Consider the following 14968-nt stretch of genomic DNA (forward strand, 5'->3'; position numbering starts at 1 on the left):
CTACTGGGAAGGCTGAGGCAGGAGAATGGGCGAACCCGTGAGGCGGAGCTTGCAGTGAGCTGAGATCCCGCCACTGCACTCCAGCCCCGTTGGCCAGAGCAAGACTCCGCCTCAAAAAGAAAAAAAAAAAAAAGCCACTGTTCAGATCACTTGAGCTCAGGAGTTCAAGACCAGCCTGAGCAACATAAGACGACACCCTGTCTCTACAGAAAATAAAAATTTATCTGGGCTTGGTGGCATGCCTGTAATCCCAGCTACTCAGGAGTGTGATCTTGTAGGATCACTTGAGCCTGGGAGGCAGAGGTTGCAGTGAGCAGTGATCACACTACTGCACTCCAGCCTGGACAATAAAGCGCGAGACCCTGTCTGAAAAAGAATAGAAGGCCAGGTGCAGTGGCTCATGCCTGTAATCCCAGTACTTTGGGAGGCCAAGGCAGGCGGATAACAAGGTCAGGAGTTCGAGACCAGTCTGACCAACGTGGTGAAACCCCATCTCTACTAAAAATACAAAATTAGCTAGGCGTGGTGGCACATGCCTGTTATCCCATATACTCAGGAGGCTGAGGCAGGAGAATCGCTTGAACCCGGGAGTCGGAGGTTGCAGTGAGCCAAGATTGTGTCACTATATTCCAGCCTGGGTGACACAGCGAGACTCCATCTCAAAAGAAAAGAAAAAAGAAAAAGCTAGTGCTCACAATGACTTACAGGACTCTACCACATCATGTCTCCAATTACATCTCTTATCCCCTGTTCTTGAGAAGACTGGACCCATCACATATGCTCCTATGTTAGGAGGTTTACATGGGCAGTTCTTTCTGCTAGCAGGGTCTTTCCTGGAGATCCACCTTCCTTAATTTCTCATATATGAAGACTGCTCAAGTATCACTTTGTCAGTGAAGCCTGTTCTGCACCCTACTTTATGTAAAATTGCAGTCTTCTGCCCTCCCTTACTGCGCATTTCTGGTCTCTTATCCTTCCCCTTTGTTTTTCCCACAGAATTTATGACCTATTTTATTACATACTCTTTATTTTGCTTGTTGCCTGACTCCCCCTACCCCTACCCTTGAATAAAAGCTCTTATGTAAGTAGAAGAGATTTTTCTCTGTGTTCTTTGTTAATATATATTCCAAGTTCCTGAACAGTCTAAATAATTTTATAGGTTCTAAATATATGTCGATAGGATTATAGTTCTTTTTTGTTTGTTTCCCTGGAGTTTCTAATTGCCGCTTGCTTCTGTTTTACCACTTTTCTTATATTTTATATCTCATGATCCTGTTAAGTTTCCTGGAGACTACTCTTGTTTGTTTGTTTTTTGAGACGGAGTCTTGCTCTGTCACCACGCTGGAGTGCGCTGGTGCGATCTCAGCTCACTCCAACCTCTGCCTCCTGGGTTCAAGCAGTTCTCCTGCCTCAGCCTCCCGAGTAGCTGGGATCACAGGCCCACATCTGGCTAATTTTTTTGTATTTTTAGTAGAAACGGGGTTTCACCATATTGGCCAGGCTGGTCTTGAACTTCTGACTTTGTGATCCGCCTGCCTTGGCCTCTCAGAGTGCTGGGATTACAGGCATGAGCCACTGCGCCTGTCCGAGACCACACTTTTTCCAGTACAAAAGCGGAATTATAACGTGAAAATACAGTACCAGTAAATGTATTAAATGGTGTTGAATTTTGTTAGTAATTAGGAGAGGAGATAGCCATAAGATACTTTTTTTTTTTTTTTTTTTTTTGAGACAGAGTTTTGCTCTTACCATTGTGTGGAGTGTCGTTGCGTGATCTTGGCTCACTACAACCTCCATCTCCCAGGTTCAAGCGATTCTCGTGCCCTTAGCTTCCTGATTAGCTTAGATTACAGACATGCACCACTGTGCCCAGTTAATTTTTGTTTTTTAGTAGAGATGGGGTTTCACCATGTTGGCCAGGCTGATCTCAAACTCCCACCTCAGGTGATCTGCCCACCTTAGCTGCTCCCAAGGTGTGTTGGGATCCCCTGGTGGTGCATCCGGCCTATCTTTTTCTTTTTCTTTTTTTTTTTTTTTTTTTTTTTTTTTTTGGGCGGATCTCCTCTGTCACCAGGCTGGAGTGCAGTGGCGGGATCTCAGCTCACTGCAAGCTCCGCCTCCCGGGTTCAAGCCATTCTCCTGCCTCAGCCTCCCGAGTAGCTGGGGCTACAGGCACCACGCCACCTGCCCGGCCTAGTTTTTGGTATTTTTTAGTAGAGACGGGGTTTCACCGTGTTAGCCAGGATGGTCTCGATCTCCTGACCTCGTGATCCGCCCGTCTCGGCCTCCCAGAGTGCTGGAATTACAGGCTTGAGCCACCGCGCCCGGCCCGGCCTATCTTTTGCTTATCAAGTTAATGAAAATTAAAGTTTTAAATGAAAGGTAACACAGTTTAACAAGGGTAAAAGGAGTTACACTTTCATCACTCTTCTTTGGGGCTGTACATTGTTATACCTTTTCTGAACAGAAATTTGGAAATGTGAATTAGCCATATTCTTTAAAACTCAACATGAGTGATCATTCCATAATTTATTATAAAATAAAAATGTGGACTGAATCTAAATAGGAATAGACAATTATTAAATTGCACTTTGGTAATATTGTCATGCAGTTAAAATTCTCTGCACCCATTGAAGAAAACTTGGAGAAGTGTAGTGCCATGGAAAAAGATTTTTAAAGGGGTTTTGTAGATAGTAAGTTCCTATAAATAAATTTAATGTTGATAAGTGTGTATATATGGGGAAAAAATAGGACACGATCACTAATTTCATTTTATGTGGTGGGATTGATTTATTTTCTGTGATGAACAAATACTGCTTGAATGTTTCAAAAGTTATTTCAAAAATATAAGTTTTGGATGAGACAGTTTTGAAAGTGATAGCTCTCAAGATAAATACTCAAATAATGTGGGTTATATTGTGAGCATATTTTTCAATCATCAAAAATAAGTAAATGACTAGGTTCGAAGGAGAAATTCCCTTTCATTCTTTCTTTTTTGAGACAGTCTTACTCTGTTGCCTAGGCTGGGCAGTAGCACGCTCTTGGCTCACTGCTGCGTTGAACTCCTGGCTTGTGCAGTTCTCCCACCTTAGTTCCCTGAGTAGGTAGGACTACAGGTGTGCACCACCACACCTGGCTAATTTTTAAATTTTTTGTAGAGATATCGTTTCACTGTGTTACCCAGGCTGATCTCAAACTCCTGGCCTTAAGCCATCCTCCTGCTTCCCTCCCAAAGTGATGGGATTACAGGTATGACCTACCACACGCAGCCATTAGAACATTTGCTTAATTTTTTATTAAGTAAAAAATTACACCTTTATTGAAATGTAATTCACATGCCATACAATTAGACACTTTAAAGTATAGGCATGCTTTGGTTTTTTTTATACTGCACTTTATTGTGCTGCACAGATAGTGCCTTATGCCAAGCAAGACTATCAGCACCACTTTTCCAACAGCATGTGCCACTTTGACTTTCTGTTACATTTTGGTAATTCTTACAGTATTTCCAACTTTTTCATTATTACTCTGTCTGTTTTGGTGATCTGTGATCAGTGATCTTTGATAATACTGTTATACATGTTTTGGTGCACCTCGAATTGTGCCCATAGAAGATGATGAGCTTAATTATGAATATTGTTTGTGTTCTAATCACTCTACCAACCTGCCATTCCCCTGTCTCTGTCCCACTTATTGGGCCTCCCTAGTCCCTGAGACAAAATATTGAAATTAGGCCAGTTGTGCCAGGCATGGTGGCTCACGCCTGTAATCTCAGCACTTTGGGAGGCTGAGGCGAGTGGATCATTTGAGGTCAGGAGTTTGAAACCAGCCTGGCCAACATGGCGAAACCCTGTCTCTACTAAAAATACACAAAATAGCCAGGTGTGGTGGTGCACGCTTGTAATACCAGCTACTCGGGAGGCTGAGGGCATGAGAATTGTTTGAACTTAGAGAGGCGGAGGTTGCAATGACCTGAGATCATGCCACTGCACTCCAGCCTGGGTGACAGAGTGAGACTCTGTCTCAAAAAAGAAAAGAAAAGAAATTAGACCAATTACGGGTGCAGTGGCTCACACCTGTAATCCCAGCACTTTGTGAGGCCGAGGTGGGCAGATCACCTGAGATCAGAAGTTCGAGACCATCATGGCCAAACATGGTAAAACCCCGTCTCTACTAAAAATATAAAAATTAGCTGGGCATGGTGGTGGGCACCTGTAATCCCAGCTACTTGGGAGGCTGAGGCAGGAGAATCTCTCGTACCCAGGAGGCAGGTTACAGTGAGCTGAGATTATGCCACTGCACTCCAGCCTGGGCGACAGAGCAAGACTCCATCTCCAAACAAAAAGAGAAATTAGGCCAATTAATAATTGGGCTGGGCTCAGTGGCTCATGCCTGTAATACCAGCACTTTGGGAGGATAAAGAGGTAGGATCACTTGAGGCTAGGAGTTAAAGACCAGCATCTGCAACATAGTGATACTCCATCTCTATAAAAATAAATAAAATTAGCTGGGTGTGGTAACATGCACCTGTGGTCCCAGATACTTTCAGAGGCTGAGGTAGGAGGATCTGTTGAGCCCAAGAGGTCGAGGTTGCAGTGAGTCATGATTGTGCCACTGTACTCCAGCCTGGGCAACAGGGCAAGACTCTGTCTCAAAAATAATAATCATAATAACAAAGAAAAAAACCAAAATCGCCTTCTAGTGTTCAAGTGAAACTTCAAAATCATTAAGGTGAGTGAAGAAGGCATGTTGAAAGTTGAGATAGGCCAAAAGCTAAGTTTTTTGCATCAGTTAGCCATGTTGTGAGTGCAAAGGAAAGGTTATTGAAGGAAATTAAAAGTGCTACTCCAGTGAACATCCAAATGGTAAGAAAATGAAACAGCTTTATTGCTGTAAGGAGAGAGTTTTAGGGGTCAGAATAGAAGGTCACACCAGCCACAACATTCCCTTAAGGCAAAGCCTAATTCTGAACAAGGCCCTAACTCTCTTCAATTCTGTAAAGGCTGAGAAAGATGAAGAAGCTGTAGAAAAAAGTTTGAGGCTACCAGTGGTGGATTCATGAGGTTTAAGGAAAGCAACCATAAGGTAAAAATACGACGTAGTTGCTGAGGTGGGAGGATTGCTTGAGCCCAGGCATTTAAGGCTGCAGTGAGCTATGATTACGCCACTGCACTCAAGCCTGGTTAACAGAGCAAGACCCTGCCTCTTGTGGGGGGTAAAAAAAAAAAGGCACATTGAAACAGCAAGTGCTTATGTAGAAGCTAAGATAATTGATGAAAGTGGTTTTGCTAAATAAGTTTTCAATGGAGACAAAACAGCCTTCTTCCATTGGCTGAAGATGCCATCTTAAGACTTTCACAGCTAGAGAAGAGCTGTCAGTACCCAGCTTCAAAGGACAAGTTGGCTCTCTTGTTAGGGCTAATGCAGCTTGTGACTTTAAGCTGAAGCCGGTACTCATTTACCATTCCAAAAATCATAAACCCCTTAAAAATTATGCTGAACCTACCATACCTGTGCCCTAGAAACAGAACAACAATGTCAGAATGACAACTCTTTACAGCAATGCTTACTGAATTTTTTTTACTCCTTTATCATGTAACCAACGTTTTTACTAAATATTTTAAGCCCACTCTTGAGATCTGCTAAGAAAAAAAGATTCTTTTCAAAATATTATTTCTCACTGACACCACACCTAGTCACCCAGAGCTCTGATGGAGATGTACAAGGAGATTAATGTTTCATGGCTGCATCATCTATTCTGCAGCCCTTGGATCAAAGAGGTAATTTCACTACTCTTTTTTTTTTTTTTTTGAGACAGGGTCTCACTCTGTCATGCAGGCTGGAATGCAGTGGCATGATCATGGCTCAGTCCAGCCTTGGACCTCCTGGACTCAAGTTATCTCCCACTTCATCCTCCCAAGTAGCTGGGATTACAGGCATGAGCCACCATGCCCAGCTGATTTCTGTTGTTTTTTTTTTTTTTTTGAGACGGAGTCTTGCTCTGTTGCCCAGGCTGGAGTGCAGTTGCGCGATCTCCGCTCACTGCAAGCATTGCCTCCCGGGTTCACGCCATTCTCCTGCCTCAGCCTCCCGAGTAGTTTTTTGTATTTTTAGTAGAGACAGGGTTTCACTGTGTTAGCCAGGATGGTCTCGATCTCCTGACCTCATGATCCGCCTGCCTTGGCCTCCCAAAATGCTGAGATTACAGGCGTGAGCCACCATGCCCGGCCTGATTGCTGTATTTTTAATACAGGCAGGATTTCACCATGTTCGCAGGCTGGTCTCAAACTCCTGACCTAAAGTGATCCCCGCCCACCGTGGCCTCCCAAAGTGCTGGCATTACAGGTGTGAGCCACTGTGCCCGCCCTCAACTTTCAAGTCTTTCTTTTTATGAAATACATTTCCTTTTTAAATTTACTTTTTTTTTTGCTTTTTAGAGACAGGGTCTGTCTTTGTTGCCCGGGCTGGTGCTAAACTCCTGGGATCAAGCGATACTCCTGCCTCAGCCCCACAAAGTGTTAGGATTACAGGTGTGAGCCACCACACCCGGCCAAAAAATGCATTTCCTAAGGCTCTTGCTACCATAGTATATATTATTTCCTCTGATGGGTTTGGGGAGAGTAAGTTGAAAATCTGGAAAGGATTGACCATTCTAGATGACATTAGAAACATTCGTGGTTCATGGGAGAAGGTAAAAATATCAACATTAACAGTAGTTTGGGCCGGGAGCAGTGGCTCACACCTGTAATCCCAGAGCTTTGGGAGGCCAACGTGGGTGGATCACCTGAGGTCAGGAATTTGAGACTAGCCTAACCAACATAGTGAAACCCCGTCTCTACTAAAAAATACAAAAATTAGCCAGGTGTGCTGGCAGACATCTGTAATCCCAGCTACTCGGGAGACTGAGGCAGGAGAATCACTTGAACCTGGGAGGCGGAGGTTGCATTGAGCCAAGATCATGCCATTGCATTCCAGCCTGGACGACAGAAGTGAAACTCCGTCTCAAAACAAAAAAACAGTAGGTTGTATGAAATTGATTTCAATTATTGGCCTGATGCAGTGGCTCACACCTGTAATCCCAGCACTTTAGGAGGCCAAGGCGGATGGATTACTTGAGACCAGGAGTTTGAGACCAGCCTGGCCAACATACTGAAACCCCAACTCTACTAAAAATTCTCATGGATGACTTTGAAGGGTTCAGTAATTCAGTAGAGGGAATAACTGCAGGTGGGATAGAGCAAGAGAACTCAAATTAGAAATGCAGCCTGAAGATGGGATGGAACTGCTGCAATACCAGGATAAACTAAATAGATGATTGCTTCTTATGGATGAGCAAAGACAATGTCTTTTTGAGATGCAGTCTACTTCTGTGAAGATGCTGTTAACATTGTTGAAATAACAAAGGATTTATAATATTACGTAAACTTAAGCAGTGGCAGTATTGGAGGGGATTGGTTCTATTTATATGTTTATGAGATGGAGTCTTGCCCTGTTGCTCAGGCTGGAGTGCAGTGGCGCAATCTCGGCTCACTGCAACCTCTGCCTTCCAGGTTTACACAGTTCTCCAGCCTCAGCCTCCTGAGTAGCTGGGACTACAGGCACACGCCACCATACCCAACTGATTTTTGTGTTTTTAGAGACGGGGTTTCACCGTGTTGGCCAGGCTGGTCTCAAACTCCTGACCTTAAGTCATCTACCTGCCTCGGGCTCCCAGAGTGTTGGGATTACAGGCATGACCCACTGTGCCCAGTGATTGACTTTAATTTTAATAGAGGTCATTCTATGTTTCAAATGCTATCAAACAGTATCACATAGGGTCTCCCTTTTCACCCAGGCTGAGTGCAGAGGTTATTCATTAGCAGTCACTCTCCATCTTCCCTGAACCTCTTCAGTCCTAGGCAACCATTAGTCTGCTTTTTGTTTCTGTAGATATTCTGGACATTTCATATAAATGGAATCACATAATAAGTGATTTTTTTGTGACTGGCTTCTTTTACTTAGCCTGTTATCAAGGTTCATGTATGTTTTAGCATAAGGTTTTCTCTTTATTTTTTTGTTGTTGTTGTTGTTTAAAAGACAAGGTCTTGATCTGTCACCCAGGCTGGAGTGCAGTGGTACAGTCATAGCTCACTACACCCTCGAACGCCTGGCCCTCCTGAGTAGCTGGGATAACAGTCATGTGCCACTGTGCCCAACTTGAAAATATGTGTGTTAATGACTTTTTTGCCACTGTTATATTTATTTTACAGATAGGGATGAGGAAGAAATGACCAAACGAGATGACAAAAGAGATATCAACAGACACTGCAAGGAGAGGCCCTCTAAAGATAAGGTGTTTATTGAATACTGTATTCTTTATAATACGGTGATATCTTACATCATCTCAACATAACACAGTTGTGAAGTTTATTAGTCCTTATACATCTATATTACCACTAAGTAAAATTCTGTCAGTTTTTTTTTTGTGGCTATGTCAGATAACTAGTATGTCTGATTCCTTTCTCTCATATTCATATACCAGATTAACTCATTTTAGCTAGGATGAGGTAAATGTCTTATGAGATTATTGCTATTTTATGCACAGTCTCTGTTTCCCACTTTTCGGGGGTAAAAAATTTGGCTACTATGTTTTCTATTTCTCCGTTTTCTTAGGAAAAAGAAAAGACGCAAATGATCACAGTTAACAGAGATCTGTTAATGGCTTTTGTTTATTTTGATCAAAGTCATTGTGGTTACCTTCTTGAAAAGGATTTGGAAGAAATACTTTATACTCTTGGACTACATCTTTCTCGGGCTCAGGTAATCTATCTTGTGAATATTTAAAAGGAAAACATTTTTTAAAAGTTACCTTTTCCAATGAAAGTTAATAGAACCTCCGTTGATTTTTTTGATATATTAAAGCAACATAAAGGCCAAGCGTGGTGGCTCACGCCTATAATCCCAGCGTGATTGGGAGGCTGAGGCAGGCAGATCACTTCAGGCCAGGAGTTTAAGACCAGCTTGGCCACCATGGCGAAGCTCCGTATCTACTAAAAATACAAAAATTAGCTGAGTGTGGTGGCACACGCCTGTAATCCCAGCTACTGGGGAAGCTGAGACAGGTGAATCTCTTTTTTTTTTTTTTTTTTTTTGAGACGGAGTCTCGCTCTGTCGCCCAAGCTGGAGTGCAGTGGCGCGATCCTGGCTCACTGCAAGTTCCGCCTCCTGGGTTCACGCCATTCTCCTGCCTCAGCCTCCCGAGTAGCTGGAACTACAGGCGCCCGCCACCGCGCCCGGCTCATTTTTTGTATTTTTAGTAGAGACGGGGTTTCACCATGGTCTCGATCTCCTGACCTTGTGATCCGCCCGCCTCGGCCTCCCAAAGTGCTGGGATTACAGGCGTGAGCCACCGCGCCCGGCCCAGGTGAATCTCTTGAACCCAGGAGGCGGAAGTTGCACTGAGCCAAGATTGCGCCACTGCACGCCAGCCTGGATGACAGAGTAAGGCTCTGTCTCAAAAAAATAAATAAATAAAGCAGTATAACACAAACCAGTTGTAAAACACTTCCCTTCTCCCTCTCCCTCTTTTTCTACTCCTTACGACTATAATATATAAAATTCTAGATCCTTTTGTAAGGAGCTCAGTTCCATTTTTATAAACAAAATATGGAATTATTCTGTACATTTTGACTGGCTCTTTTTTTTTCATTCCACAGTATTCTGTAAATACATTCTACCATGAAAATAGAAACCTGCCTCATTCTTTTTATAGCTGCACAGTACCCATTATATAGATGTACCATCATTGACCTACCTAGTCTCCGTTGCTGGTGGTTTTCATTTCTTGGATTTACCAACTATGCTATAATAAATCATCCCTGTGCATAAATTTTTATCAATGTTATACTTTTTAACAATGAAGTTTTTTTTTTTCAAAAGTAACTTGGATCTTACTCAATTCCATGGATTTCCATCATAAGTGAAAATTACAGCTGGGCATGGTGGCTCACACCTGTAATCCCAGCACTTTGGGAGGCCGAGGCGGGTGGATCACCTGAGGTCAGGAGTTCAAGACCAGCCTGGCTAACATGGTGAAACCCCGTCTCTCCAAAAATACAAAAATTAGCCGGGAATGATGGCGGGTGCCTGTAATTGCAGCTACTCTGGAGGCTGAGCTAGGAGAATCACTTGAACCTGGGAGGCAGAGGTTGTAGTGAGCCGGGATCACACCACTGCACTCCAGTTTGGGCGACAAGAGCAAGACTCTTTCTCAAAAGAAAGTGACAATTAACACATAGTTTTTCTAAGAGAATCGAGAAATATTTTTTCATCTCTTTATTTTGTTTACTTGCATGCATAACAGGTAAAGAAGCTTCTTAATAAAGTAGTGCTCCGTGAGTCTTGCTTTTACCGGAAATTAACAGACACCTCAAAAGATGAAGAGAACCATGAAGAGTCTGAGTCATTGCAGGAAGATATGCTAGGTCTGTGCATGTTAAGATTTTGCTTTTTAATAAATATACCAGTAATTAAAGAAGAAAAATAACTTATGAAAATATGTGATTATGAAATAATATTTTATATTACAGGAAACAGACTATTACTTCCAACACCAACAGTAAAGCAGGAATCAAAGGATGTGGAAGAAAATGTTGGCCTCATTGTGTACAATGGTGCAATGGTAGATGTAGGAAGCCTCTTGCAAAAATTGGAAAAGAGCGAAAAAGTAAGAGCTGAGGTAGAACAGAAGCTGCAGTTACTAGAAGAAAAAACAGGTAAGGGTCAGCATTGGATATGTTCATACTTTTAGCACCCTGCTGGGACATGTATATGTGTTTATGTATGTACATACACATGTACGTACCTGTGTACACATCTGCATATGCATACCACATATTTTCATCGAAGTACAGAAGGAACTTTTTAAAATTTTTTAATTATTTATTTGTTTTTAAGACAGGGTCTCACTCTCACCCAGGCTGGAGTGCAGTGGCACAATCTCAGCTTACTGCAACCACTGCCTCCCAGGTCCAAGTGATTCTCCCACCTCAGCCTCCTAAGTAGCTGGGATTACAGGCATGTGCCACCATGCCCAGCTATTTTTTGTATTTTTGGTAGAAATGGGGTTTCACCATGTTGGTCCTGGCCTCAAACTCCTGACTTCAAGGGATCACCCACCTCGGCCTCCCATAATGTTGGGATTACAGGCGTGAACCACTGCGCTCTGCAAGGACCTTTACTTGTCATTATTTCTGGTTCAGGTTATAAAATTGCTTAGCTTTATGTGAATCTTAGGTCTTCATGTGCATTCTCAGGTTCATTGTTATCTGTTGCATCCTTTTAATCACCTTCTAGTTCCACTTTTTTTTTTTTGAGACGGAGTCTCTCTCTGTAACCCAGGCTGGAGTACAGCGGGGCTATCTCACTGCAACCTCCACCTCCCGGGTTCAAGTGATTCTCCTGCTTCAGCCTCCCAAGTAGCTGGGACTACAAGTGCGTGCCACCACGCCCAGCTAATTTTTTGTATTTTTAGTAGAGACAGGGTTTCACCATGTTAGCTAGGATGGTCTCGATCTCCTGACCTCCTGATCCGCCCACCTCAGCCTCCCAAAGTGCTGGGATTACAGGCATGCGCTACCGCGCCTGGCATCCACTTAGTTTTTACCAGTCTGTGTTCTCTAATCTATACAATCATCTAAAAATAGAACATAGGTTTTGAAATAATACAAGTTAAAAATGTAAATGAAACAGGCCAGGCACTGTGGCTCCCGCCTATAATCCCAGCACTTTGGGAAGCCGAGGTGGGCGGATTGTCTGAGGTCAGGAGTTTGAGACCAGCCTGACCAACATGGTGAAACCCCATCTCTAAAAATACAAAAATTAGCTGGGTGTGGTGGCACGTGCCTGTAATCCCAGCCAAGATCGTGCCACTTCGCTCAAGCCGGTGCAACAGTGAGACTCGGTCTCAAAAGTAAATAAATAATGAATATTACAGTGTGCTTTATGACTAGTGAAATTGACAGACATTGCCATTTTATGGAATTCAGTCAGCTTTTTATTTTCACAGCTTAAATATTTTAACCTGTTAAATTTGAAGTTTTAGAAAGTAAAATGTTAATTTTTGGATTTTTTTAAACAGATGAAGATGAAAAAACCATATTAAATTTGGAGAATTCCAACAAAAGTCTCTCTGGTGAACTCAGAGAAGTTAAAAAGGACCTTACTCAGTTACAAGAAAACTTAAAGATTTCAGAAAACATGAATTTACAATTTGAAAACCAACTGAATAAGACAATCAGAAACTTATCTACGGTAATGGATGAAATCCACACTGTTCTCAAGAAGGTGAGAAATTTTGTATTTTTAACATTTTCATAGTTTTTAAAATGATGCTTTTAATGTATTTTAATGTTATTAAGCTCTTAGTGATTATTCTAAAAGCAAATAATGATAATCATTCTGTCCTTCCTGAGATTAGTAAAAAGTGATTCCCAGGCCAGGCACAGTGGCTCACACCTATAATCCCAACACTTTGGGAGGCCAAGGCAGGCAGATCACCTGAGGTCAGGAGTTCAAGTCCAGCCTCGCCAACATTGTGAAACCCCATGTGTACTAAAAATCCAAAAATAATTGGCCAGACATGGTGGCAGGCACCTGTAATCCTAGCTACCTGGAAGGCTGAGGCAGGAGAATCACTTGAACCTGGGAAGCAGAGGTTGCAGTGAGTCTAGTTTGCACCATTGCACTCTAGCCTGGGCAACAGAACGAGACCCCATCTTTTTTTTTTTTTTTTTTTTAAAAAGGTGATTCCCCAAAGATGTTGTTTTTCTAAAACTTAGTTGGAATGTCAGCATGATTTAAGAGTACAGACTTCTTGAAGCAAATTTCATTTATATTTCTTTTTAATCCAGAGTATAATTTTGAACTAAACCATTCACTTCACTTCTCTGTGGTTTTTTTCTTGTTGTTGTTGTTGTTTGGTTTTTTGTTTTGTTTGTTTTGTTTTTTTGAGACAGAGTCTTGCACTTTTGCCCAGGCTGGATTGTTAGTGGTGCTGTCTTGGCTCACTGCAGCCTCTGCCTCCCAGGCTCACGTGATCCTCCCACCTCAGCCTCCTGATTAGCTGGGACTACAGGTGTGCTCCAGCACATCCAGCTAATTTTTATATTTTTTGTAGAGATGGGGTTTCACCATCTTGCCCAGGCTGGTTTCCAACTCCTGGGCTAAGCAGCCCTCCTATCTTGGCCTCTCAGAGTGCTGAGATTACAGGCATGTGCCACCACACCTGCCCCATTCACTGCATTTTTAGACCCCATTTATTCTTGGGCAGAATTGAGGTAAATACTTCGTCACCATTAATTTTAAGATATTAAAATTAATTTATTGTTCTTTATCACTAGAAAAAAGTATACCAAACTGAATATCATTATACTCTAATATCAAAGTAACATTTAAGAGAATCTAGTAAAATGTACTTTTTCCTTCTCTGTTGTCTTACAGGATAATGTAAAGAATGAAGACAAAGATCAAAAATCCAAGGAGAATGGTGCAAGTGTATGATAAAATCCATGTAGTGATGAGGAATGGTGTTAAATAATGTAATATATAAAAATCATGATATAAGAATGTTTGAAGGTGATGCATGTTTGATTTTATTAGTATACATGTCTTTTAGTTCAAATGATGTATAAAGTTTTATGAATGTGAGTTTCTGCTTTTGAAAATTGCTTGTAATTCCTAGCCTTCAAATTATTAAACACTCCTCGAGTGAAATAATTTTGCATTGCAAAGTGTTTTAGGATGAACTTTGTTATAGTTTTAACTCCAATAAAGTTCATCAGTTTAATTGACTGTAGTATTTAATTACCAAATTTCTTTTATAAAAATGCCTAGAAATTTTTAATTTTATTTATAGAATTATTAGGTTTTAAAATTTTTAGTTCATATGTTAAAATTTCAGTCAAAATCATAAAATAGCATGATGCTTAATTTTTGCACGTTTTTTGAAACAGATTTTTTTTAACTCATCACCAAAAAATCCCCTCTTGATCAGTAAGCATTCATTAAAAATTCAGTTTAGGCCGGGCACGGTGGCCTATGGTGGGATTACATGACTGTAATCCCAACATTTTGGGAGGCCGAGGCGGGTGGATCACCTGAGGTTAGGAGTTCGAGACCAGCCTGACCAACATGGTGAAGCCTCGTCTCTACTAAAAATATAAAAATTAGCTGGGCATGGTGGTGGGTGCCTATAATCCCAGCTACTTGGGAGGCTGAGGCAGGAGAATCACTTGAACCAAGGAGGCGGAGGTTGCAGTCACCCGAGGTCCTGCAACTGCACTCCAGCCTGGGCAACAAGAATGAAACTCCATCTCAAAAAAAAAAAAAAAATTCAGTTTATCCAAAAGACAGTGCATCAGAAAGAAAGAAGCAATAGAGAACTAGTATTGTTCTTGTATGCGTTATACTTTACGTAATATTAGTTGTCCTGATGTCAGTGTTACTGCTTTCAATTAATTTTTCTACTTTCCCAGAATAGCATCTATATTGCTTTTAATTTTCAGAGTTTAAAAAAAAAAATGCAGTGTATGTCAAATGTACAGTTTAGTACCAAGCCCGTAGATGTCAGTATGATGCCTTAAGTTAAGTCTTTAATTAAAGATATTTTTTTTAATTAACCTGTGTACTTCCTTCAGAATTTTAGTGGATACATGAGGTGACTTCACTGTAGAATAAAAACAGTAGGAAATATGAGTGGTTCTCAACAGAGGGTGAATTTATCCCTTAGAGGACATTTGGCAGTGTCTAATGAGGTTTTTTTGGTGTCACAAGTGGGTGGGTGCTACTGGCATCTAGTTGGTAGAGGCCAAAGATACCACTAAAAATCCTTTGTTGCAGAGGACAGCTCTCCATAACAAGGAATTATCCAGCCAAAAATGTCAATAGTGTCCAGTTTTAGAAACCCTGCCCTAAAGGAATGTAAGGTTAA

The 14968-nt window shown here is 41.7% G+C and overlaps 1 protein-coding gene across 1 annotated transcript in view; it reads left to right on the top strand.

Moving 5' to 3' along the window:
- Nucleotides 1–13834, top strand: part of CCAR1 (cell division cycle and apoptosis regulator 1) — a 76912-nt gene extending 63078 nt beyond the window's left edge. Inside the window, 6 exon segments of the mRNA XM_031652234.1 lie at nt 8250–8332; nt 8653–8799; nt 10343–10463; nt 10569–10754; nt 12119–12324; nt 13480–13834. Coding sequence (XP_031508094.1) covers nt 8250–8332; nt 8653–8799; nt 10343–10463; nt 10569–10754; nt 12119–12324; nt 13480–13539 — 803 coding nt within the window. The 3' untranslated portion in view covers nt 13540–13834.
- The last annotated feature ends 1134 nt before the right edge of the window (nt 13835–14968 follow it).

The sequence above is a fragment of the Papio anubis genome, chromosome 11 (assembly GCF_008728515.1).
Source record: "Papio anubis isolate 15944 chromosome 11, Panubis1.0, whole genome shotgun sequence".
In the NCBI taxonomy this organism is placed as follows: Eukaryota; Metazoa; Chordata; class Mammalia; order Primates; family Cercopithecidae; genus Papio; species Papio anubis.